Source organism: Clinocottus analis, unplaced genomic scaffold (genome assembly GCF_023055335.1).
Source record: "Clinocottus analis isolate CAN_PGR_092001 unplaced genomic scaffold, fCliAna1.0.p SCAF_6, whole genome shotgun sequence".
Lineage (NCBI taxonomy): Eukaryota > Metazoa > Chordata > Actinopteri > Perciformes > Cottidae > Clinocottus > Clinocottus analis.
The window spans coordinates 4,865,302-4,892,514 of NW_027176218.1; the positions used below are offsets into that span (position 1 = coordinate 4,865,302).

At 42.3% G+C, this 27,213-nt stretch overlaps 1 protein-coding gene across 3 annotated transcripts in view; it reads right to left on the minus strand.

Annotated features, from left to right (window-relative positions):
• Positions 1 to 27,213, minus strand: part of srpk2 (SRSF protein kinase 2) — a 62,483-nt gene that overhangs the window by 6,530 nt on the left and 28,740 nt on the right. For all 3 annotated transcript variants that reach the window (XM_068602990.1, XM_068602989.1, XM_068602991.1), the window contains 12 exons: positions 15,800 to 15,951; positions 13,781 to 13,889; positions 11,786 to 11,873; positions 11,142 to 11,229; positions 10,914 to 11,020; positions 9,371 to 9,536; positions 7,446 to 7,486; positions 6,123 to 6,504; positions 4,383 to 5,378; positions 2,070 to 2,170; positions 776 to 883; positions 593 to 662 (listed from right to left, as the gene is read on the minus strand). In XM_068602990.1, the coding sequence (XP_068459091.1) occupies positions 593 to 662; positions 776 to 883; positions 2,070 to 2,170; positions 4,383 to 5,378; positions 6,123 to 6,504; positions 7,446 to 7,486; positions 9,371 to 9,536; positions 10,914 to 11,020; positions 11,142 to 11,229; positions 11,786 to 11,873; positions 13,781 to 13,889; positions 15,800 to 15,951 (2,408 nt within the window). The remainder of the gene's footprint in view (positions 1 to 592; positions 663 to 775; positions 884 to 2,069; positions 2,171 to 4,382; positions 5,379 to 6,122; positions 6,505 to 7,445; positions 7,487 to 9,370; positions 9,537 to 10,913; positions 11,021 to 11,141; positions 11,230 to 11,785; positions 11,874 to 13,780; positions 13,890 to 15,799; positions 15,952 to 27,213) is intronic.

Here is a 27,213-nt window from a genome sequence, read left to right on the forward strand (position 1 = left end):
AAAATATCACGGTTGCACTGAATGTGGTTTTACACCCTGGTATATTATTACCATGATGACATCAAATGACTTGAAGGAATGAGAACAGAGTTCAAATTAAAAAACAATTTACTCATTCTGAAGGAGCCAGACTGCTCCTGTCTGTACCTTACACTCTGACACACACACTTACTTATGTCAGTTATTTTAATACAGATAAGTAAATGTACACAATATGATAACTGTCAACTTCAATAGTGTAGTATACCGTTACAACAGTTAAGTGCATCTGACACTGTGACGGCATCTGAACAATGGAGCTAGTAATTTGGAGTTTAAATAACGCACAGATATACATTTTCATACGAAAAATCATCAAACTGATTTCATTTTTGAATTAAAACCCAATTAAGACACGTTGCGTTTGTATTACTGCGGTACATTGAACATTTCTCACCACCAGAAGCTCTTTTTCATCTTCTAGTCAATATCTAGAAAATATGGCCAACATTCAGCCGTGACTCCGCTGTGGAATACTTTCACATGAAAAGTTTTCTCTTTCTATATTTGGAAATTAAAGTTTTGTGTACGTCATGCAGCTCTAAATACTCACCCTCATCCCGGGAGTAGTCCTCTCCAGAGTGAGGCTCAAACAAGTAATCTCCAGTAGCCAGCTCAAAAGCCTGCAGGAGACCAAACACAGTACACTGTGCTTGAGTCTACGCTGGATGTGTATGTCTTGTACGATTTAAAAGTTCATATCCATGTGTGGATTGTACAGTGGAAGTGTCCTCACCATGCAGGCAGTGCTCCAGATGTCTGCAGGGGTGCTGTAACCAGCTCCTATCAGGACTTCAATGGAGCGGTACTGTCTTGTCTGGATGTCCTCTGTAAAGTGCTTGTGCTGTAGCCATGAGAGGAGAGGAGATGAGGGGAGAGGAGAGGAGACAAAACATTACCCACAATTATTGCCCCCTAGTGTCTAGTTAACCTATGGCACCCACCTCATTACTTAAATTAATGTGAATGAAACTTAAATGAAATTAATAATGCCACCACTCATTTTCCCGTACAGAGCCCTCGTTTATTCCCCGGGGTTTTCTTTAGCTGGAGGACGATCTGTACTTGATCAAAATGTTGATGAGAAGATGAACGGGAGCTGTGATTCCTGTTTGTGAGTACTCTTTGGATTGCAGTTTTATTGGTTGATACGGCTCAAGAAAAACTCCAGACAGAGCTAAACATGCTAAACTTACCATCAGAAAGTACTAGAACCAAAGAGAGTGCTGCAGGAATGAGTCCTAAAACCAGGAAATTAGTTTTTGCGCCTTCTTCTTAAAGTTAATGGGATTTTGAATGGGGGTTTTGGTTCGATGCCAGAAATAAGATCTGTGGTTTAGTCAGGCTTAATTATTTGAACATTTTGTTCTGCGATATAAAATATGTCATTAAAAAGCCCTGTCGTCAACTTTGATGCTTTTCTTTAAAAAAGTTGGTTATACATCGTCATCCTCCATATTGAACCTAACAATTTCATTTATCTCACTCTTACCAACATTTATTTTTCTGTAATTTTCTGATTGTTCGCAGGTCGGTTATGCTGTTATGTATTATTTTGTATTTATTTGTGGTCGAGTTTGAGGTAACGTATAAACTTAAAATAAAAGAATTGAAAGAAAAAGGTGGTCATCACATCGACTGGTTTGCTTTCAAGGCCTCTTGTTTATAGCCTAAACGTTAGCTTTTTACTTCTGCCGATTGCATTCACGCTTAATTTTTTAAAATATAAATTCATCATCATATCATTTGTGAAGATTATCTTGAGAACTTGCGTTTGCCACTGGGCTTATTTTCTGTAATAATCCAAAAATCCAAGGGAAAAGTCCCATTGGCTTCTGGTCGAGGGAACCAGTGCGATGCTAACGTCAAGGGGTTGGCCAACAAAAACAGAAGAATCCTCATACATCATCGCTGCATCAAGCTATATGTCCTACTGGATTTTGAGCAGCTTGAATGTCGATGACCATTTAACTCCGTGCTGCTGCCTGTAAGAAAGACTTGTCCAATAAGTAATGTGTAATGTGTCTTACCACCCAGCAGGCATTTCCAAGATCAGCGATTTTAACTCGAATAGACTCGGAGTTGCGCGGGTCGAGTGGGTTGATCAGGAGATCTGCAGCTCTGGCCCTGACTGGGAGAGGATGGAAAGAACGTGGTTAACACATACAGTAAGAAAGGAGAAGCGTCCACACACTGTAATGTACTAATAGACATGTATCATAGACCAGAGGCTCGTGAGCATCCAACCCTCACTCCCGATGACCCATTTAGAGTGTTGTTTCCTTGGCGTTGTGCTTTTTGCACTTGTGCACACGTTTTAGTTTAAAATCCTTTTTAAGCTCCAGTGATGTGATCCTAGAAGTGACCCTGGAGCGAGAAAGTTAATGATAATAGAATGAATGCTGTGGGTGGATGAGTAATGGTGGGGGTGAGTCATTAATAATACCCAGAGGTAGAAATGTGGACACTGGAGTATCTATCCCGGGCAGCTACAACGCATACGACTGAAGACAATTAAAACAAGTTAAGCATTTAGGTTGAATAAATTATGTAAAATATATTAATGAACCCATACATTGTGTAATCTTTAAAGAAATTAATCACACTAGCTTTATTAGAATGAGTCATTTCATGATTGTTAGTATCTTTAGGATACGTTTGATTTTATTTAATTCATTTCATTTCAATATTACATTTTTTCCAGTGCTTCTAAGTAACATTTAAAAAAAAGAGTTAAAAAAAAAATGTAAAAAAAAATATTATGAAATAAAAACTGACTTTTGATAAAGGACATTTTAAAAGAAAATGTAATTAAATACTCCAACAAAAAGTTATTATGAGAAGAAAAAAAAATGAAATAAAAAAAATAGTTCTGATAATCAGTGTCTTAAACTACTATATAGTTATTTATATATTCAATAAAATTTACTCATGTGATTTTACCATAAAATAACCCTTATTCTGTATTCTGATTGGCTGGAAGTTGTGAATTCACTCTGAGCCACCAGACAGTTGGGAATTAAACTGCGTTGCGAGATATAGGATGCAAAATATAACGCAGGCAATGGAAGTTGTTGAAATTAGAGTTTGAGTGTGAGGACTTGAGTCTAAGTGGAGGGATCAGGAGTTGAGGTGTCATTCAAGTGTCTCAGTTGGAGTCAGGATAACACAGCTGAGGTCTAAGCCCTATAAGCACCGCTATGAGCTGAGTTGTTTGTGTGTGTGTGTGTGTGTGTGTGTGTGTGTGTGTGTGTGTCTTATTGCATCTCTAACACCTGCGTTACGCTGCCTTAAAGCCTTTTGTGAGATTTAGTATGTGGCAGCAGTTTCACATAAATTCAAACATGCATGCATGTACGTGTCATGTCAGTGAAGAATCCACCACATGTGTAAACGTAGCTTCCTGGCTTCTACTAGAGAGATTAAGCCGAGAGGCAACACTCCAACTCTGGTTTTAGACTCAGATTCTTTTAGAGAGTGGACTTTGCTGAACGTGTTGCTGTAAAATATATTTGTGGTGTCAACATGTGGGGAATAAAAGCTAAAGAAAAAGTGTTATTTCCAGTTATGCTTAATTAATATTAGAGTCAATAGAGCTGCAGGAATGAGTCCTGAGACATGAGTTCATATTGTTGTGCTTTGTGTTTTGAAAGGGTTTTTGGTTAGATGCCTAAAATAAGGTCTGTACAGTATTCCAATAATATAAAATACTTTGGTAAATATCCTACTGGTGAATTTTGAAGCTTTTATGTATCTCAAAAAAGTTAAATGCTAACTTAACAAGTCAACAAAACGCCAACACGTCAACTCCAGTCCGCCTCGACTTCATGGTGGTTTAGTTTGTTTTCAGCGTGAGCCTTTTACTTCTTATATTTGCATATAACCTGCAAAAATCCTAAAAGTCATCTTTAAATCATTTGTGATGATTATCGATCTAAGTATCATAAACATTTGTTGCCACAGAGCTTATTTTCTGGATTACTCCCAAATCCTTTTGGCTTTTAGTCGAGGTAACCTATAAATACATACATGATGGACTGCACTCTTGTCATTTTAAGGTTTGTGGCTTATTTAGTTGAACATTTTTGAAAGAGGACGTATATTTTTTACATTCACGTGGAAAATTTGGCAGTGAAGAGAAGTCAAGGAGACATTTTTAACAGCTTATCCCCAGTCTACCTGTGATGTCATCCACTTTAACATTCCATCCATTCCTCAAATGTTCAGAGATTGGAGGTCGCCCATAACAGTCCGGCATGTTCACCTCCATATTGAACACTTTTGGACTCCGTTATGGATTTATTTAATGTGAAAATAATAATTGTGTGTTTGTAAACGCTTACCTTTGGGTGTGTCTCCCGTGCTCGAGGACGACACGGTGCGACTGCGGTCAGCGGCGGGGCTGTTGGGCGACAGGCCTGCTCCAATGTCTGCCAAGCCGACAGAAATGGGGTTTCCCGGCATGGGGTCCAGGGGCAAGTCGGGGAAGCGAGGCATGATGGCCCCGTGGCGGTCACTGCCGCCGTTGGTCAGCACCGGCTCGGCCAGGTCGCCGTTGTACATCTCGTAGCCGGAGCTGAGCGAGAGGTCCCTGTCCGTGTAGCTGAGCTCGGACTCCACCAGGGGGCAGAGGAGAACCTCGGGGTTCGGCGAGGGAGGTGCGGGATTGCCAAGGTTCGGTTTCAGCCCCTCGGATCCCAACAAAATGTGACCGTTGGTTTTGACCGAATTGCTTTTGTTGTTCTGGGGTTTGACCGGGGAGTTGATGTCCGTGAGGAGCTCCGTGGTCGTGTCGTCATCCTCGTCGTCCTCGTCGTCCTCCTCATCCTCGTCGTCCTCATCCTCGTCCTCCTCGTCCTCGCCCTCCTGCTGCTTTGACTCCTTTTTCTCTACCGCTGCCTCCTCCTCGGCTTTGCTCTCACTCTTTGGCTCCTCTGTCTCGTTCTCCTTTCTTTCAATGTCTTTCTTCTCCTCCTCTTCTTCTTCCTCCTCCTCCTCTTCTTCTTCTTCTTCTTCTTCTTCTTCCTCCTCCTCCTCTACCTTCTCCTCCGCCTCTTCTTCATTCTTATCCTCTGCACCTTTTAATTCCTCCTCCTCCTGCTGCTCCTCCTCCTCCTCCTTGTCCTCTTCCTTGTCCTCCACTGCTTGTGTTGGATCTACGTTTCCTTCGTCCGTGGTGCGAGGACTGGGGCCATCGCTTTCAGCGGTGGGCGTGGGCACCTCCTCTTCTTCTTCTTCTTCCTCTTCCTCCTCATCCTCCTCCTCATCCTCCTCCTCCTCATCGGGGTCATCATCCAAGATGTGGGGTGCCTCGCGCTGCTCCTCGGGAGGCGCCGCGCCTAACATGGAGCGAGTGGAAGAAAAACGGTTAGGAGAGGAAGTGGGTGGGAAGGCCATACAAACGCAATCAAAGGCGGTGTAGGCAGTGAGTAAAAAAGCATGAAAAGAGATTGGAAAGAAGGAGGCGACCGAGAGAAAAGGAGAATGAAAGAAACAGATGGCGAAGAGACAGAAGGTGGAGGAGGGAGACGGAGAAAGACAGGTTTTATTTTTTTTTGTGAATCAGCCTCGCCTCCCATACTCAGTGGGACCAGCGTGGGCCGAGCGTTTGGAGCCACTCCACCTCCTTCATTCACAGACAGATTGCACCAACTTACTTACTGTACACACACTGACACACTCACTCACTCATGCTGCAGATCTTTGCTTCAGAAAAATCACCGTTCCAGTTATTGGCAACCTTAATTCATACAGTAAACGGAGCAACCGAACCGAAACATGTTGCCCACTGCATTTAATTACTGTTCGACTTGACCAGAAATGCCTTAGTGCTTTTCCAAAGCTGATAAAGACCTTTTTATCTCAATATTTAGTAATGCTCTGCTATGCACATGTATTCATTGCTGTACGATGAAGACATGCACTGAATACTTTTGTTGGAGCTTAAGGATGCCCTTAGGTCTGCCCTAAAATACACATTGGTTCATTATCCAATCACATTCATCTTCCTGTATTGGTTATATTCAAGATGGACAGCTTTTTTTTCCCGAGCCATTAACATTGTAAAACTTGATATGACTCACATGTGTGATTCGTCAACCTCATGGGCCGGGGCCTCTCCCTCTCCCTCTCTCTCTCACTCTCTCTGTCTCTATCTCTCTCTCTCTCCCTATCTCCTCCCTCCTCCTCCTCATCTTCCCCGTCCTCGTCGTCGTCGTCATCCTCGTCGCTCTCTCCCAGAGCCATGCTGGGGCCCAGATGCGACGGCGGCGGCGGCGGCGGCGGGGGTGAAGACTGGTTGCTGTCATTTTCCCCTTTCTCGTCCCCGTCTTTGGCACTCTCCTCCTTCTTCTCCGCCTCCCTCTCCAGGGCTTCGATCTCCAGCATCCGCCTCTCCAGCAGCTCTGCCTGGCGCTTCTGTTTCTTCTTCAGCTTCTTCTTCTTGTTCTTGGAGATCTTCCCCACCTGGGACAAAAAAAAAAAAAACACAAGAGAGAGAGAAAGAGAGAGAGAGAGAGGAGAAAGGCAAAGATATGAATGAATACAAGGAAATCAAGGAGTACAAAGTTTAGATATACATTGGAATTGTGAGTTGTGGTGTTAGGATGTGTAAGTAATGTCCCAAAACACTTCTTCTGTATATTGATATTACATATTAGTACATTTTAAATAGAGTATATCATCACTGATCAATAAAATATACTGTATACATATTATTTTTAGCAAAACCAAGGGATCAAGTGTGACAGGGACTTCATATACATGAAGACACAATGTTCTTTTTGGTTTTAGGTTGAGGCTTTCTTTTGTTTTTTTAACAATTGAAAGCTTTGGAGCAATTAACTCTTAATATTAACACCTAAGAATATATTTTTTTTCTGAACTTTAACTATGATCGTTGCTTTTTTTGGGTCGTAAATATTCAGCTACAAAACAATATTGGAGATTTAAGACACGTTTATGTTTTGGAAATGCATGGTCTTCACAAGACAGCACCAGCATGTTCAAAATTCAAAATTAATTTAAAGTTCCTCTGATGGAGAAATGCAATAAAACAAATATTAAATTTATTCCAAGCATACAGTACAGTATTTTTGAAAGTCAGAAAATTGCTGTGATCCCATTGATTGGGGATTCATTAAACAAACATATTCGCTAATAATAATAATAATAATAATAATAATAATAATAATAATAATAATAATAATAATAATTAGCTTTGAAACGAATAGCCAATTAAAAATAAACTAATAAGACATTTTGCCTCCAAATATTGTAGTGCGCTCAGTACAGTCCTGCCTCTATCACGGAAATCACACTAAACGGTGTAAATTTCTGTTCCTTACTTTAGATTTTGTGTGTGTGTTTAAGTTTGTGTGTGTGTGCAATCCTCATTTCATACTCACATCTGTTGTGCTCACCGGTTTGAGCTGGGGGGCTGTGCTGACTGACAGACAAAGAAAAACAACAACAAACACAGGCTTTAAAGTTCCACCAACATCAATCCGGATCACAGCCGAGTTCGCGCCACGCTCCATATTCCACTCGCCTGGAAAAGAGATGGTTAGGTTGTGTACATGCTCCCTTTATGGAGCCGATACTCACAGAATCTGTAGGTGAAGAAGCGCGACGATTGTGAAGAAATGAAGAAAAAAGATCGGTCACACTCCCACAGGCTTATTCGCTCGTCCCAGATCCATAACATTAATGGTTTTTTCCTCTCATGTCGGAAGATGTAGCTACAGTATAGTACAGTACGCTCTCAGCTCAATTAAAAGACACCAAGCGAAATGTGGATAATACATTTCAAAGGAGTGTATATATATATATAAATATTTGCAGGTTTGAGCCCATTTACAAATGAAGTATGATCAATCGTTCACATTTTGTATAAGTGGTGTCTCAATATGCACGCTCAACTGACAAAGTGGAGCAAAAATTCATTTTAGGATTAACTGATTTTAGTGTCATCTACTGAGGGTTTCCGGCTTAGCAGCTCAGCAAAGTGCAATAATCCCGCACACCTTCAACCTGCTCTGAAACACATCACACGTGTCAAACGACACCAGCAGAATTAAGAGGCATTTGGCTATAAAACATGCCCGCACGTACGGTGATGACATCAAACACGCTATTTTATTTTGCCTCTTCAATCCACACCGCCGCCGAGCCCTTCTGTTTTGACGCTTGACGGCTGTTCGCCTCACTTCGTTTGTGTAGAAATGTAAGCAGTGTAATTGGTTACCCTAAGGCTCAAAGAGGCTCCATGCGCTGATGCAAGCAATCGACAGCTCAAGTCTGAGTTCGCCGGGAGGACAGGGTTCACGTCGAGTTTGTCGAGACTGTTTTGTTAAGAACTTGATTTTTTTTCTTCTTCTCTTTCAGCCGAGGAACTTGGTGAAGGGAGATGAAAAAGCAAGACTCCGGGAAGGCACACAGGGCTTCTCTGTGAATCTGTTTTTTTTTTTTTCACAGTGCGCTTCTATATTAAACATTGACGTTTTTTTTTCCTCCTTTTATTAAACACATCAAAGACACAAACTGAATTAAATCTTTGACAATTCATTATTTACTTGCATTTCCAATAGAAACCGATTTCAAATCAGGAATATGAATTATTAACCTCCTGCATGTACTGTAAGCTCATCCTTTTACCTCGACTGGTTCCCAGACGTACACTGTGGATTCACGCCTCCAGCCAGCATTCTCCTCTCCTTCTGCTATCTATTTAGCAAGCGCACCATCGCTGCGTCCCGGTCTAAGTGCTGCCAGAGACTATTGTGATTGGTGAAAAGAAATACTAACAAGCCCGAGCCTTCTTTTCCTCGCTATACACAAGAATGATAATGAACGGAGTCAGACCTTCCTTTAGCACTGACAGTGTGTGGAGATGTATCGGTCTGGCTGTGTGAAACTAAGTTTTTACCAAAAATTGAAATCTCAATGAGGAATCTGCATTTCTTTTATAAATAAAATACTAAACAAACTTCACAGCATGTTGGATATCTGTGGAGCAATGCTGCTGCCAAAGTTAGATGATAGATTAAAAAGTTGAGGTTTGCTGTTTGTTTTTTTGTTGATTTTAAATTTTTCAAGTGAAATGAATGCTAACTTAAAAACACATGTAGATTGCAAAACTAAGAAATAGTTTCGGGTGTTGGGAACTATCATAATTGTATTTCCTCAAGAGAGTTAGCGAAGACAGCTCTGTACACTACAGCATAGAGACAAGAGGAAGCGGAGAGCCTGTCCGGCCTCTTCTCGAAGCAAACCTCCCCAAAAATGTTGCGCTGTTTCCTTTAAAATAAACACGGCGTGGGCGTCTGTCTACCTGCTGAGCCAGACGGCGGGGGAGCTCCAGCTTTCTGCCATTCGGTCGCCTCCATGGCCATGCGTCTCACGAAGGCGTCATCGACACACATCAGGATGTTCTCCGGCTTGATGTCCGTGTGGATGATTTTACATTTAGTGTGGAGGTAGTCCAGACCCTGCAGGACCTGCATTCGGATAAACAAAGATTGTCTTACTGAGCGACACGCTCACACGTCTTGTTTTGGACATCTAGACACCAAAAAATGCAGACGAGGCCTTGCCCCCTGTTCAGCTCTCTGTCTCTATCTCCCTCCTTTTGATTCCTTCTCTCTTTCCGAGAGCCAAATGAGCCATTCTTCTAATGCGTGTCATTGTCTGAGGGCAGAGAGGAGAGGCCGTTGATGCTTTTGATTCACTGTTTCTCTCATTTGTTTCTGTCCAGAGGCTTCTGAGATGGAAGCGGGCAACGGTCTCATTTAATTTCTACTCATCTTCAGCCTGGCTTTCAAGAGGCGGGCGGCTGGCAGCGGCTGAAACGGCTCAACCACTTCACATGCTCGTCAGGTGGCTGAGGGGGAAATGCCTGAAAGCACCGCGTCTTCGGATGGCACTGGTACTGAAGTGTGAAGTTCACAATAGCATGAGCTGTATTATTACCCAAGTATTGGGTGTGAATTCTTCTGTCTGAGTCAGTCTTTTGGTCTTTTTGTATTTTTTTCATCGAATTTTTTTTTCTGTCTTTCCTCTCAAGTCAATCTTTTATAGTCTGTGTGTGAATAAGTTTTCTTCACCTTCTACCTCAGAAAGAGTTCTTAAGTCACAGAACTATAATACATTTGCATGTTTCATGATTCACAAACTTTATTTTGCCTACTTTGAAAGTCCCTTCTGTTTCACAGGATTAGAAAACGACTGCTGAGTTCTGCGACGTAGGTGCGGCATCGCTTATCAAAACGATTGTAAAAGCTAATCACTAATCACCATGAACACCATGAAAAGCTTGATATAAGTTTACCACCAGCACTTAAACACAACGTGCATTTGCGTATTGCAGAAAAAGCCCCAAACATATATGTAACCTGAAGAACATGAATTGGCAATTTGTCAATAAATGCACCACAACTCGACACATGTTTTTAAACGTTAAATCGTTGGACATTTCAAAACAAAAAAAAACTAAAAACATGTTGACAGATATTTTATAAAGATGACTATCACTGCCCCTGCAATGGTTAAATATGAGGGGAATGTAGATTTAAATCCACTTTCACCTTTTTATTTATCAATCTCTGTTTTTTGTTAACACAGCTGGGCCGGTATCAAATGTATTTAGTGCATGTTCATGCATGTGAGCGAGCGCAACCGGCTGAACACACTGTTAGCTCTGGTCAGCACGTTTGCCATCGTTTGTATTGTTAGCGCTGTTAGCAGCGTTAGCTACGAGCCACGTTTAGAGCCAATCTAAATGCTCCAAATCCATGTACATTGCAGTGTTCAGATACATAATTGATAATTCATATATCGTCTACGAATAGATCTGGTGTGTGTGTGTGTCCCCTTACTTGTTTGATAATGCTCTTAACACATGGCAGCGGCAGACCTTGGTAGTTGGATTTAATAATCCACTTCAGCAGGTGGTGACCTAGCACTTCAAACACCATACACACATCTGGGACGGAAAGTCAAGGACTCACATTGTCATGTCTTTGTCACTCACACACACACACACACACACACACACACACACACACACACACACACACACACACACACTCTTCCGATCGGGATACGTATGCCGTTGACTCCAGAGATCTTGAAATCATCTATCAGCTGAACCACCATGTCCTTGTTGGGGTCGCCGGGGTCGCTCTCTCTCACCTGGAGCACAAGAGGACAGAGAGATGAAGCGAACATGACAGGAGGAAGGAACGGGAGATGAAGTAGGGCAAAGACAGGATAAAGAAAGAAAGAAAGAAAAAATGAAAGAAGAACGACACTAAAAACATGAAAGACAGAAGACAAAAGGAAAGAAAGAGGGAATGGGATGACTGAAAGATCATTTGAAAAGAGAGCAGGAAAGGGAAGAGGAGATGAATGTGGAAGATAAAGATGCTGAAAAATTGATTCCAAGATGAGTGTCCTCTGCAGCCACCATGCAAGATAAATGACCAGTGTGTCTTTAGTGTTTCTTGTTAACAGAGAAACACCGTGGGGGAGAGGCAAGGTGTGAGGAGGGAGGAAAGAGGGAGGAACAGGAGGCATATTAGGAGGATGAAAAAGGATGAAGAAATGGAAAAGAAAAAGGTCGATGAGAAGAAGTAAGAAGAGAAAGGAAAACACTCGACGCAAAACGGAACAAACAGTGCAAGAAAGCCAAAAAAAAAGATTAAAAAAAATAGGATTCCCAAACACTTCAAACTAATCAGATCCTCACACATCGCAGCAGTTTGATCTCATCCAGGGCCGTCTCTGTGTAATGCTGCGCGCTCTTCACCACCTTCATCGCCACAAAGTTCTTCACTCTGTAATAATATAAACACAGACACATGCAGTCATCTTCCGACCAACGGGGTGTTGAAGACAGTAACGCTGATTAATGTGTGCATCAACAACTGTGACCGATTTAACAAAATGTCCCTCGCCCGTGCCTTTATTGCACACCGGCTAGCGTTCACACGGCCCACACTGACACTGGAAATGCAAATGTGGCATTTTGTAAGGTAGAAATAATATCAATACTCAATGCTTTATCCACCAAATGAAGCTCCAGCGTCAGGAAAACTATTCTTTTGCATGTTTAGGCCTGCAGTTTATTTCTAATATATCCTCTCTCACTTTCTCTCTCTCTCTTACAGACATGCTTACTCATAATTTCCTTCCTGTAACGGGGCTGACATCAGCGATTCTCATCAGCTGGTGTAGCCCATCAAATAGCACAGGATCACACCTACATTGTTAGCTTATCTTCTTGCTGTATTTTTAAATATGACTCCCTCTCCATCACCGCCCAGTCTTATCAGATTAATTATTTCACCAGCCCGCCGGCCTCCGCCACCGAGCCCATCGCCACGTGTCTGGAGTCTTTGGGGGGATTTATCCTGCTGCTGCCGCTCAGCACAAACGCCCCTCGATTACACATCTCTCTGTTGACATTTAGCGCCAAAGACTTTCTGTCGAGACTTTACCAGAACATATCATCCGGTATAAATGATGATCTACTTGGCTCTTATGGTTTTTGGCTATTAGGGTCGTGTCTGAGGCTGTTTCCTTACAAACAGTCCGTGCATCAGTCATGTGACCTACTGTACAGATCACTATGAATACAGGTATACAAAATATGGCTATCCTCTAAAGATCATAACCACAAATTGTTCAATATGACAATATCACTCCTCTTAACTCCATGAAGCTGATATTTTTCACTACAAAGCAACAAACACTGTATCATTTTAAAATTAGATCATAACTTATGCAAATGGTGAAAACCTACCAGAAGCGTTAAAACTGCAATAGTTTTTTTAATGTGTGTGTTTTTTGGCCACTTGGGGGCAGCAGAAACACGTCATGAATACAACACTGACATATCACTATTTAAGTCAATATGACAAAAATAATTCGTCACTGAAACATCTTTCAGTTACCGAGCAAAACGATCTTTCATTTGGAGTTACTGTCATTAATAATAGGTTTTGGCCCTTTGGCCGCTAAATGCTCCACTGTATTCACCACGGTCTATAACCGTCTGCCGTTTGGCACTTAGCAGGTAGTGTACAGTCACAGCTGCCTCCTGTGGCCGACCAGGATGCGATGAGAAGGCTGACGTTGAGCCAAAACAGTGGAGTTGTAAATTATGCATGTCAGGAAGTAGGAGAGAAGACGACCCAGGTCCCAATACTGAAATACTGAGTATGACCTTTGTCAAGGATTGTGACTGTGACTGTTAAGCATGCGTTCAGTAACCCAACTCCACCTCATTGGTTCATGACCACCATGAGAGTAATTAACACCAGTGACATGAGTAAATTAGTGTGTGTGTGTGTGTGCGTGTGTGTGTGTGTGTGTCAGGGAAAGGTGACACTGGGTTGGTGATACCGTCATCCAGACACCCTGGTTGCCACATGAACACAGCAACAACATTATAGTGCAAATGGATGGCTTCGGTGCCAGCGCGAGTCGGTGTTGGTTGCAACCGTTGTCCTGGTAACGTGCCAGCTAGAGTCAACCGGTGCATGTGTGGGGTGTGTGTGTGTGTGTGTGTGTGTGTGTGGTTTAGATGTAACGAGTGTGTGCGTGAGAAAGAGAGCAAGGTGAAGTGAAGGACTGCAAGAAGAGCCTCTGTGTGCATGTGTGATGGTTTTTTTCTGGGTCATGACACGTCTGCGGTGTGTGTGTGTGTGTGTGTGTGTGTGTGTGTGTGTGTGAGACGTACTGTATGTCCCAGCATAGCCATACGGTGGAGAAGTGGCCCCACCCCAACTTCCTGATCACATGGTACCTCCCGTTGAACAAATCCCCGATCTTCACCGGATGGTACCCTCCTGAGAGGGATAAAGAGAGAGAGAGGATGAAGGTTACGAGTGTTGGTGATAACCAGGCAATGACATGGAAGCCATTAGTGAGTAAGAAGTGGAGCGACGGCAGCAGAGAGGGAGGGACATCAAACAAGGCAGAAAATGAGACGGGGGAGAAGCGTTGTGGATTAATTAAAAGAAAAAAGAGAAGCGGAGGAAAGAAAAGCACAAACATGTCGAGTGACAGGTGGCTGCACGATAACAATACTGAAATAATTCCCATTTTAAATCTGGGAGAAAGGAACATTAAAACAAAAGATAGATTTTTTTTAAATAGATAGTAAATCATCAACCTAATAATGTCTGAATATCCGACGTTATTGATTATGTATGATGGACTTGCTAAAATGAATTGATGCCTCGTTAGAATTGACCTAATTTTTGGACGCGTCTATCTGCTTGACTGCACCTGTGTCGAGTATACAGTGCTGCTCTGATTGTGATTGCCTGTTCAAAATGTGAAGACTTGTTGAATTTCTTAGCCTGAATGTCTTCTGGTTTTGGACCGTCAAAACGTTTGAAGATGTCACCTTGGATGCTGTGAAATTATGATGCTATCCTTCTTTCTTTTTATTAAAAATGTAATAGGCAAAACAAATAATCACTAATGAAAATAGTTGCAAACCGAGTGGACATTTTGCATTATTTAGTACTAAGCAAATATGAACTGTCCTCAATAAAAATAAATAATACAGCCCTTCACATTTGGAGCAGGTCAGACCCTGCAGGAATTTGAGCCCCAATTCCAGGTAACAATGTAATACATAGTCAATTTTTACATGCTGTCTATTTGTCAGAAACATGAATATATGTGTAAGCCACACAGTGGAGCTTTTCTTAACCTATTAGGCATCCGTTTTAACTCAACTTAACAAATCTGAAATAGTTTGAAACGACAAAGCTTCATTATTTCATCTGTGAGGGAGGGAGAAGGGCTTATTAAGTGTTTGAACAAAAATATGATCCAGTAATTGTTTGCAATGCTTCAACCTGGAGATGAATATGTTTGCCTCCAAATCCTCTTTGTTGTTGCTGCGATGACACCACCAGCTGGCAGAGAGAGAAGTCGAGCTTGCCAGGGTTTCATTTGTTGTAGGTGTTTTTTTATTGAGCACAAACTTGTTGAATTGAGTAATTTTAAGTTAAAAAAGCACAGACACAAGAAGGGTAGGCAGTCCTAAATATGTACAAAGAAGACTACAACGAATACTATTACTACTACTGCTGCTGCTACTACGACAGCTCCTAATAAAATATATTGTATAGTTCTTCTCCTAAGAGGTTGACCACTTGGTTTTATAGTTTTAAAATGTCCATGAAGAAAAAATATAGGCGCTAACACATGAGGGGCTTTTTAAGCTTTAGAGCCAGTGGAAAGTTGTCAACATGAATAATGTTGTACTTACTATGTTCATCCAAAACATCATGATGTACTATATCATGTGATTAAAAGACTCCTTGGTATATTTAGAATGATAACAGGACAATTACATTTCAACCACTACTGCTGCACTACTTTTTCCTGCAGATGTAGAATGACAAGTGAGGTGTAATTTTCTGTGTTGACAGAATGGGTGTAGCTTTTTGAAACTGTGCAAAGACAATGGACGTCTGAGCCAACAGCACAGCCTTTGGCGTCCTAAACCACTGCAGGACTTTACACTGCCGCTCCTTTCTGGCAACGACCGAGCAGCCGTGAAAACGCCGGCGTCGCAAAACTACCGAGCGCTTCACACTGACGACTCCGAGTCCCACCAGGGTGACATGAGGAAAAGAGTTACAGATGCGAGAGAGGAGACAGAGTGAGACATTGTTGGGACAGTTACGCCGAGTGGACGAAATGAGCCGCGGACAGATGAGTAGGCGTCGCCCCTGACCTTTGCAGTAGTCCGCGGGGTCCTCCTGCTCCTCATCGTCGGAGCCCAGGATCTCCTCCTCCGGCTCCGGGGGCCCCGCCGGCTCAGGGGGAGGCGGAGGGGGCGGCGGGGGAGGAGGGGCAGTCACCGGGGCTTTCTGCTGGGTCTCAGGCCTGTGAACACAACAGTGGGAGGAAAGTTAGGTAGTCTGCCGGGTCACTATTTATTGGAAACCCACCTCCCAGCTTGAACCGTTTCCTTTTGAGTTTTTCCTGCTGTGACTCACATCGAGAGCAACTATAGACTGAGCTTTAAGTGCAGATGACTAATATCTAAATAATAACTTGTTGCTGAGTGGCATCATTCAACAGTGATTCATCCAGGGCTGAGTTCATGATCGCTTTTACATTTGCTGCTCTGAATACAAGGTGTCAGACAGTTCTTTCATGCGGCGAAAGAAAAGGCACAGGAAGTGATGTTTTGTACGTCTGTGTTCGGAATAAATAAAAAAAGAACGACACGTGGCATGACCATCGATAGTCACTGTTGCTCGATGACATAAAGAACGGAGGTGGCAGCGACAGAAAGTCATTAAATCTAGAGAAAGAAGTCCAAGAAGACGAAGGACATCACAACAACAGGAACCGTTTCTTTCAGTGCAGCATCACACTTGAAAAATGTAAAACAGATTCTGGTCAAAACACCAAAGAAACCAAGCAAACTGGTATTTATTACAGCATTTGCTGCAAGTGGAAGAGCAAGCCTACTTGCAGAACTAACAAGTATTAGTTTTAAGCTGGTGCAGAATTATTTATTTTGTGTGTATGTGTGTGTGTGTGTGTGTGTGTGTGTGTGTGTGTGTGTGTGTGTGTGTGTGACAAGCCTCTTCTACATTGTTGATACAATCAAATCCCCAATTAAAAAGTGCAGTGCTTGTGCTTAGAGAACTTGTTCTGATACTGTGATAATATAACCACAGGGTCATCTCTATATCAATTAATTATCTGAAGTATTCAAAAACAAGTGATAAAAAACAAAAGGAAATTATGCATTGTTATGTTTTTTAGCTTTTTCAAAATCTTTTTTTAAAAAAGATTTGAAGATCTCATGCTTGAGTTGTTTTCATTAGATATCAGTATTACGAGCCAATTCATCTCAATAAGAGATGTTCATTATGATGTAATCAACTGGCGTGACCAGAAGCGATACTCATCACACAGTTTGAACCATAACTGCAGTTGGCCGACGGACAGGTATTGTCTGTAGGTCGCAGACAGTCAGGTTGAACCGATCCACACCCACCAACACCTCAGGCATGAATCACCAGGAAAGAAAAAATGGATCCTCTCCAACATCATTTGGATTGCTTTTCAACCCTTAAGAAATGTAGTATTACCAGTATGTAGCATGCAGGTATCCTGAAAATGCATGACATGATTAATGACATAATAATACATATCTGAATGTAGCAACTGATAGATAAGACTTGATCAAACATAGTTCATCTCCATGGTCAGTCCTCTTCGTTAACAGCCTTGCTCCACTTCCTTTTCCGCGTTTAAAATGGACCTAAGCCCATGAGAGAAAAACAACAACAACATAAAATAGGCTGCAGAGCCCAGGATGCCTGTTTCTCCAGGCCCGGCTACTTTTTGAGCTTTTATCCAGGGCGACGTACAGTGATTGATCGGGCAGGGAGCTCGGCGCTGGGCTTCAGGACGCTGCCCCGGCACACACGTTGGCTATTTGTGGGAACGGTGCCTGTCACCAAACCTGCGGCCGCATGCTCTATACTTGTGTCAGGACACTGCAAACTTCATTGTTTTTTTTTTCTGGTTTGTGATGTTAATCATCTTTAGAGCAGCCTGAAGGACGGGACCCCCCCGAGAGGTCGCGAGTCCAGTGTGAGTGGTCAGGAAGGTCGTTTTTACGCCATGCAAAAGCACGCTTACTTTTTCAGACAACCCAACAGAGGAAAAGTATTGCTATCTATGATATATGCCACCTGAAGACTTTCAGTTTCAAAGGTTCACAAGCAAAGACATTTGGGAACCCTTGTATGCTGCACCTGCGGCACACAAAGTGTAACCGTACCAATGCCATCCAACACATTGTTGTGATTGTGTTACTTTAATTGAGGGACATTTCCTTGTTTTATTTTATTGTGTTTCTGTCTGATGGCCTCTCCTGTCACAACCCTGTAATATATAGACTTCTATAAAACAACATGTGACGTGCTTTGGATGTGAGAATGTAGCTCTGACATTTTTTAAATTCTCACTAAATTTCTTGATCGCGATTCAATCGAATCTTCACCCTAAGAAAACTCGATATTTCAAACACTTTAATTAAGACAAACACGGTTGGCAAACACCCGCTATTTAGCGTCACCTCCGGGTACCAACAACATGATCAAATGCTAAATTAAGACGCCAAAAAAATATATAAACACACAAAGCCAGTGCTTGTGAGCTGTTGTTAAAAAAAAAATTGCGGTCACAGGCTCAGACACATGATGGAGCCTTTTGGTGCATTGCCATGGCAACTGCAGAGAGAGAGGAAGGGAGGGAGGAATAAAATCCAGGACAGAAAGAGTTAACGTGGTGGCAAGGCCAGCACACACACACACACACACACACAAAAAAAACAACACACACAAACACACTGGCAATGGTTCCTTCTTCCAACGCAGCGGCGAAGGACAGCAGATAACTTGGCATTGAGATTTCATTGTTGTTTTACAACTGACACACCCACACACACACTCACACACACACACACACGCACACACACACACACACACACACACACACACACACACACACACACACACACACACACACACACACACACACACACACACACACACACACACACACACACACACACACATGCAGTAGAGGGCATGTGTCCTTGCAGCAGGATGTTGCTTCTTGACCAAAGCAGTCACGTAGGGTGTCATACATCACGTCTATAAGCTCAGCTCTTTTCTCAGCCTCATCTTGCCATTGGCTGTACAAACACTTAGCCTCCCATAACTTTTTGGACCGGAGCCAAGCAGTGAAAAACATTAAGATAGCAAAGACGCCACAGCCCCGAAAGACAGACAGACAGACAGGAGAAGGAGGAGGAGGGATGGTGGCAGAATAACGACGAATCAGAGTGGGTGAAGAGACAGAAAACAAGAAAGAAGCAGGTAGAGATGAAGAGAAACAAGAAAGAAAGGTGAATAGGATCAGGTCAGAAAGAGAGAGAAGCGTACGCAGATGACTCCAACAAGCCAAGAGTCAGACACGAGCAGGAAGACAGACAGAGAAATACGCAGGAAGGATTAGACAGACAGACAAAATGATTCAGATAGACAGATAAGAGACACACAGGAAAGAAACAGATAGAAGAAATACAGTTCACAGAGAGCGCTTTGAACGACAGCAAGCAGTGGAAAACAGTGGCAGCAGACGAAGAAAAGAAAGAAGAGCGAGACAGGAGGAAAACAAATAACAGCATGGACACAATCAGGGAGGGAAACATACCAAACAAAGCAAGATTTGCCTGGTGCGTGTGGGTGTATGTTTTTTTTTTCTTCATCGATCCACACTGAGACATAATGTTCATCATTCCACTGTAAATTATTCAGAAAAACAGGTGGAGGTGGAGAATTCATTAGTGCTGAGCCGGTGGAAAACACAGGCAGGAACAAACAGGAGGCTGACAACCCCGCTCACCTTTGAACACCAAAGCACAACCGTGAACTGAGGTCATTACCTCCGAACATCCCGCGCAACATTTGTGTAATTAGAAATTAAGATGGTGGTGTTTTTTTCTTCTTCTTCCTCTTTCTCTACTCCTGTTTGCGTGTCGACAGACTTCCTGCTCGACCACGACCACACGGCTGCACTGTACGGAGGGCGTCACGATGTTTGATATCCTCCACAAGAACAAATGATTTCTATGATCTTTCTCAGTGCAAAATCGGGATTGTCAATCAAAGCAGCACAACTGGTATCTTAAAACTATTGATTCTAAAAAAAAGTGCCTCTGGTTTCACACTTTCTCCACCGGTTAAAGGTGCAACAATCAATTTTCCTCAACTGATTGGCCTTATTTTACACACGAGCAGCATCAAAGTGCTCCTCCTACCTCGCCTCCATGCACACGAGCTGCTGTATGTTCACCTCTCATAATTTATGTAACTTAAAACTGCATTTTTAAACAGTTCAAGTTAAGTCAAAGATAAACAATCGGCGCTAGAGAACACGTCGCGGTGGCATCGCACCAGCAGCCGCGACGCCCGCATCAAACATTCATTTAGTTCCCACCCACACAAAGTTGTGTGACTGCATCTTTTTTTATTTATATTTTATTAGTCTTCAAAATCTCACATACATATATTTACATTTTTCAGATTCTATGCATGTGGCAAACAGAATACTTATTTTCTTACTATTCGAGTACAGAAATGAGGAGAAATACTAGTAAAAGAGAAACACACATATCAATAAAGAAACAAAAACAATACCATAGTAACAAAACTATCAATGAAGCAGGGAGAAATAATGTTCCATAGGGTAAATAAATAGTCAGGCCATTTATCTGTGACATATTTGCACCATTTTTGCCAATGCTTAAGAAATGTTTCCATTCTTTGGTTAACATGAGCTGTAATCTGCTCCATTCTGTAGATTTCTGTTACAATGTCTCTCCATGACACTCTGGTAATAACCATTTTCTGGTAAAAGTCTTTTTACTGGCCACCAGCATTGTATTCATCACGTGTCTGTCCTCGTGACTGCATCTTTATGGCGGTGACAAACTGTGCTGACAGACAGACAGACAGAAAAACACCTGGCAAAGCAAACCAAAACTCAAAACCGCTTCTGTGGCAGTTCATGGTGCAGCAGGTGTCTTCAGGGTCACATTTTTTTTACATGACTCACAAAAATTCCAGCGTCGAAGAAAGAAGCTATACAACAACATTTGCCTTGCATGCGTGTGCCGCGGTACCGTAAAAGGTTTAGGACCGCAACTCTGGACCAAAAGATCCCTGGCTGATCTGCCTGTCACTTGTTTGGCCGCCGGTCGGACTGAATGCAGCGCCGTGTCGATCCCCAGGATGGCATAAACACTTGAGTAGTTGACCTTAACAAGTGCGTGTTTGTGCACGTTTGTGAAGGCCTTGCTTCTAGTGAGAGAAGCATGAACCGTCAGGAATGTCCTGTGTGTACAGTTAAAGTATTTCTATGTCCATTGTCCACATTGCACACGTATTTTAATGAACATTTCAATGATGTTGTCATGCACAAACTATGTTGGTGGAACACTGCTTTAATAGTGGCAGCGGTACAGGTTGAGACAGGACTCTCTCGGCCTATAACCTTTTTACTGTGGGAGTAAATGGCTGCAGAATGTGCCTTCCGTCCTTCAACATCTCGTTATGTGTGTGGACATGCCCCGGCTGCTTCTTACACCTTTAACCCGAGTGTAAATGTGTAGACAGATCTGAACACAGACAACGCCGTTTTTTTAGTGTCAGGCTTTCCATTCGCACGCCCCGCGATGGCATCTGAAGCCCCAGTGTTACATTTCCAACGCCGCGGCTTTTTTTCAGATCCATCGTGCTGCTTCGTCTGAAGATCATCAACGCGAAAGAAACCACGAAAGAAGACATTTCACACGTAGGGCGGCTCGTGGCGGGATTAGTGCACATTTTGTGTTGCACTGCTAAGCCAACTTGAAGGGTTTGACATGTTGCTAATCACCAGAGGACAATGTCCAAAGCTCCGCACTTCACGGCTAAAAACCAGTTCTGTCATCTGCACGAGGTCATCACGGTTGAAGTCGAAACGCTACCTTGAGCTGAGGTTTGTGGACTGCATTGAAAAAGAAAGGAGATCCGACTGGATCCTTTACAAATTGCAAAGCAGTGTTTCCCAGTAAATGCCTCGGCACACCACACTGGTGAACCATTAACGCCGAGTCTGTGCAGCATCGCTGCTGTGAATTGCTGACTCGACAGGACAGAACATCAACAGTGTCGAGGCAAAACAACTTTGAGATTTACCCTCAAAACAAGTCGTCGTTGGTATTATAAATACATGGCTGTGTACCAAAGCAGAATCCACTGTCATCATGACAATAAGGTTTAAGGTCCAGACATCTTCAGATGAAAAGTTCTGGATGGTATTGTAACAGGTTCTCTGTATTACACTATTATTAGTAATATTGATGAAAAATGAACTCAGCTGTGAGGTTTTATCATAGTATAATGAAGATGTTACATAATATTATGTCTAAATAATTTGCTAAAACAGCTCTGACCTGTATTTTGTATCATAAACGTGACTAAATCAGGAGAAAATTGTGTTATTTTTTTTTAGTATTTTAGTTTTTGGAGTATTTTCAGCCATGATTGTTGGTTCATATTCACAGCAGCAGGATGTGGACATGTAAAGGAGCAGCATGTCACCTGGTGCAGCCATCATGCGGCTCACTGATGTCTTTTATTTACAACTATATAAATAGTTCATGTGCTATTCTCATGTTGAATCCCATCACTTTCAAACTGGGTCATTCGATGCATTAATGTGTTTAAGGTCCATGAATCTGCATATAGAGACAACTACGAGTCCTATTTCAGAGGTATGGAAGCTGGAGCCGTGTCTGTGACAAAATATTTCCCTTGATATGATGCGAGAGACAACGAGTAATGAGCCTTTTGTGTTGTCGTAGGAAGTTTGTGCGTTGCTGGATTCTTCTTCCTACTGTCCACACAGTTTCTTTTGAGAAGTCCAGTACAAACACAGATTTTTGTTGTTGTGTTTTGGCTTCTTTGTCTTTACTGATTGTGTGGCAACAACGAATCAGTGACTGAACCAGTTGAGAAAATTCCACAACGGCTCATTTATTTGGGTTCGCTTGTTGGGAATCTGGGCCTCACTGTGGTTGTCCCATTTAATGACACATATCTACTGACGAGCGGGAAAAAATTACAAAAAGTGAAAGATTTATTTTCTTGAAAACATCAGTAGAAAGACATGAAAGCAAATATGAGTAATGAGCTTTGCTGTGATGTGTCAGTGCTATTGCCAGGCCAAAATACATGCAGTTGTGCAATAAATAACAACAAAAAATACATTATTCATTCATTTTTATAAAAAAAAAAATGAAAATGCATCTTGAACACTCCTCGCTTCTCTGCAATTTCATAATGTAGTGTTCTTTTTTTCTGTAATATGAATTTTTTTTTGTAATATGAATTGCCTTTTTCAAAATATTTTCCCATGTCTGCTTATTAATTTGAACTAATAATTTCATCCGCGTGCCTTATAACCTGACATCATGGATGCATCTTGCTGTTGATGACAAAGAAAACACAACTCTGACGAGAAGCCGAGAAGCCGCGCAGAACAATTGACCGCTCCGGAGTTCAAACTTGATGACTCATCCTTTAAACACGTCTCGTTATCACCAAGGTAACAGGTATTCCTTAGCAACGAGAGCATCATCCTCCACTTTCGGTGTTAAGGCGTGGGTTTCAGACCGCGGGTGTCCTTCAGCTCCGCTTAACCATTCCAACAGTCCCTACCTCTGATTGATTCATCGTTAATCTTTCATTCTCTGCATCTCTCTCTCTCTCTCTCTATCTCGGCCCGGTCGGACAGCTGACTCATTCTCTCCTCTCCTCCAGAGTCTGCGTCTGTGTGGAGAACTGAGATCTCACCTCTATTTTCAGGATGCAGCCTGCCGTCTCTTAATGCTCTGCCCCCACATAACCTCTATCTGCACCTCGTGGCTCAGCGGGATCCTGTTTCATACCGCTAGCTGTCATTTCAATACATTATCACGAGGTGCAATGCTAAATTCCCATACAGTATACATTATGAAAGTGGGGAAAAGGCTCTGGTGTCTTTGAGTCGTTGAACTTCAAAGGGACTTTCCTCAGCTAACGCGGTGAATCGACAAGGCAAGAGAGGCCCAGACAACAACAGGCCCAGTGCATTTGAACAAGTGCCCCACTGGTTGAGCCTCGCAATGGGCAGTTTAAGGAAAAATCCAAATCGATGCAGCAGAACCAGAAAAAGCATCTTTTTATTTCCATGCAATCTTCTTCCTTGACTAAATCTGGCGCCTATATTACTCACAACATGGCCATCGACGGTTCAGTCTGGGATTCGGTTGTGTTATGCAAGTAGCATATGTTTTTTTATATACATATACTGTGTGTATATATAGCCATCAGCTCTGCCTTCGCCATGTACAGAGCCCTGTGGAGGCGTGCTCTGAATTTCGTAGTTTTTTTTTCTTCTTTAAAATATTAATTAAAATCCCGAGCCTTTCCATCATTGTGAATACTTTTTTTGTAACTAAACACTTTGACATTGATTTGCGTTCACCCGATAAGTTGCGAACAATATTTCCTTCCCTCGAGTGAGTTTGCAATTTTTAATATTCTTAATGTTGAGAATGTTTTTAGGCTCCCAGGCTGTGTGAACCTGCTTTTAAAAGAAGCAACATTCCAGTGTCACTAACCTCACAGAACATGCAAAACATCTGGTAAGTAAGGTATGTGTGACTGTCACCGAGAGGCCCTTTGACCTCTCCACTCCTTTCAAAACCATCCAGCCCATCAAGCTTAGCAGGAAGATTGCAGGTACACCGGATAATGAGCGGTAATGTCAGACTGTAATATTGTGCGCCGTATGTTTGGAACGCATTGTGGATCCCTTGCCTCCTCCAAGTGTCCTCTGATGACACCGAAAGCACTGGCTGCATCTATCAGAGAAATGCAAAGGAGTACAGGAGGTCTGACAGAAAGATGAATTAAGCAGAGTAAAAAGATGAAAATGCTATTCGAGCATGACTACAAAGCTAGAGATCTATTTCGTCAATGATTATCTGATCCACTAGTGCTATACCATCAAGGAGAAAGCAGTAGAGAGACAAGAATCTCACCGGTTCCTCAGAGCACAAATCAATAGAAACGTATTAACATTATTAGATAAGCTAATAACACAGCTCACTTATTCATTATACAGCACTTTGTCAGATACAGTTGCCCAAAACTTGATTTATTTGTCACGCGGGTAGAGTTTTCTTTTAATTTCTATTTTCTAGTAATTCTCCATGTTGAGATTAGGATTGCCCCGTTTGCGTCATCTACCCTTCGATCCCTGAGCTGCTGTAACAATTGAATTTCCTTTCAGGAATCAATACAATAGCGCCATAACTAAGGCACTCCAGCAAGCTGGACACAATTGCAAAACATACACAATGCAATTCAATCACTCTATGAATTTTACAAAAATAAACGTGTCGTATCAACAGCTATGCATTGACGCGGTTCCCCCTCGCACACTTTACTGTATGTCTCTATAGATAAAAGCATCAGCAAAATGGCTAAAATCTTGAACGCAGAACACGATTTAGTCACAACAACATAACGGGGTTGCAGTGTGTTTAGTGCAGCTCGCCATGATTAAGCCAAATGCTGTAGCTTCTCATTAATAGACACAGTAAAACATAAATACTGGCAGGATTCAGGCCACACCGATCCATAGAGGCTGAATCGACTGTCGTCTGTGTGCCCCACAGGCTGCCGAAGGATACAAGACCACACGCTACGCTGCATTGACTGAACTCTACAGTAGATATATAATGCGACGCGTACACACACACACACACACACACACACACAAACACACACACAGGGGGACGAATGCAAACGTATCAAAAGGAATGGAAAGCCCTTGTGATAAAAACCAGTTGACTTGGATTGAAATTTGCTTTGGAAAACAGGAGCACTGCTCTACAGTCTACATGGCTTGTGGGGTGCGTATGTGTGCATGCACATGAAACACAAACACACACACACACACACACACACACATAACGCTTTGAGGCGGTGGAAGTCAAGTGGCATGACTGCAGACCGAGTGGGCCAAGCACATTTCTATCTCCTAAACACAAAGACCGACATACACATTCCCAAATATACAAAAAAACATACATGCACAGAAGGAAATATTCATGTTTTTTGTGTGTGTCATGTGTGTCTGTTGCATAAAAAACATTAGTCTAGGGTTGATGGTGTTTTCTGCTCAGTATAGAGACATCTAACAACATTTCTCATACATAGAGCCGGCGGGTATCTTTTATATGTTTCATTGTGTGGTGCATTTTACCCTCTGCAGTCCTTTCAATATAGTGCACTCATTCACTGCATTCTGTATTTATACATTCCTATGACGTCAGCCAGCCACAAAGCCTGGTATTATGGAGGTTACATCCGCCCACACTCAGTCACAGCGAGCGAGAATCGCAAGAAGCCATGTGTGTGTATGTAAAATGCTAATACAAACTACTGTAGGCACAGTGAATACACAAACTGTACTCTCTCATGCAACGGTACGATATGTTCGGCACCTGTGGTATATGGCCCAGATAAGGATTCCAGGAACAGGAAGCGAGGATGCAAAAGGATCAGAACGCTACATAAAGGAATAGTTTGGGTGTTTGAAGTGGGGTTTTACTTTTATATAGTTTGTGTATTACCGTCAGCAGACTCCCAATTTGCAGAAAACACTGAAGCAAAACAATGTACTGCTGTGAAGGGGAATCAGCGGAACTGATTTCTACCACCTAAAAGAGAGGCCGCCCCGAAAAACAAGATATCAATTGTACACTATATTTAGAATATTTTCATTTTCAGCTATACAGTCCAGGTTTCTGACAGGGAACTGGAGCATTTGTCTATATACTCGCCAAAGCTTCTGGACTCCAATTGGGGGGAAAAAACAGTCATTTTACCTTGCAGGGGTTGTTAGTCTTATTGTTTGTGTTATTGTGTGACTTTAACAAAAGTCAAAGCCTGGTGACGTTAGCGAGAGTTCTGCCTCCGTGCGGTAAATCCTTTCTGATTCTCCAACCTGGGATCATGCTGGCCGCCATGTACTGATGGTAATACACTGACTATGGTTAAGTACCTCATACAACTCCACTCAATACACCGTCTGAATGATCCCTTTAGCGTTTAGTTCAACCAACGCAGGCAGGAGTCCACCATTTTTGAAGGGAGGTTGTTATATTCCACTTTAGAAGTTCAAACCGGATTAACGCCGGACAATTTGACGTCCTTGCGGGAGAGCCCAGAACTAATTAATACCATGGATAAAGGTGTATTGACATGGCTTACTGGCTCACTCAAATGAAGTGGGGCTATCGTTAATGTTATTATTACACCTGTGTGTTTGGTGCTTTGACAAGTCAGAGTGTCTGCAGTGAAAAAAAGGTCTATAAAACTCTTGTGCTGTCCTGTTTTTCACTGCAAATATATGAAAGGAAACAGACTAATACAATTAAGTGAGCAAACATAGAAGTTCCCTTTTTTAATAAAGGTACCTCAAGCCTTTTATTGTCACAATTATGTGTATTTACGG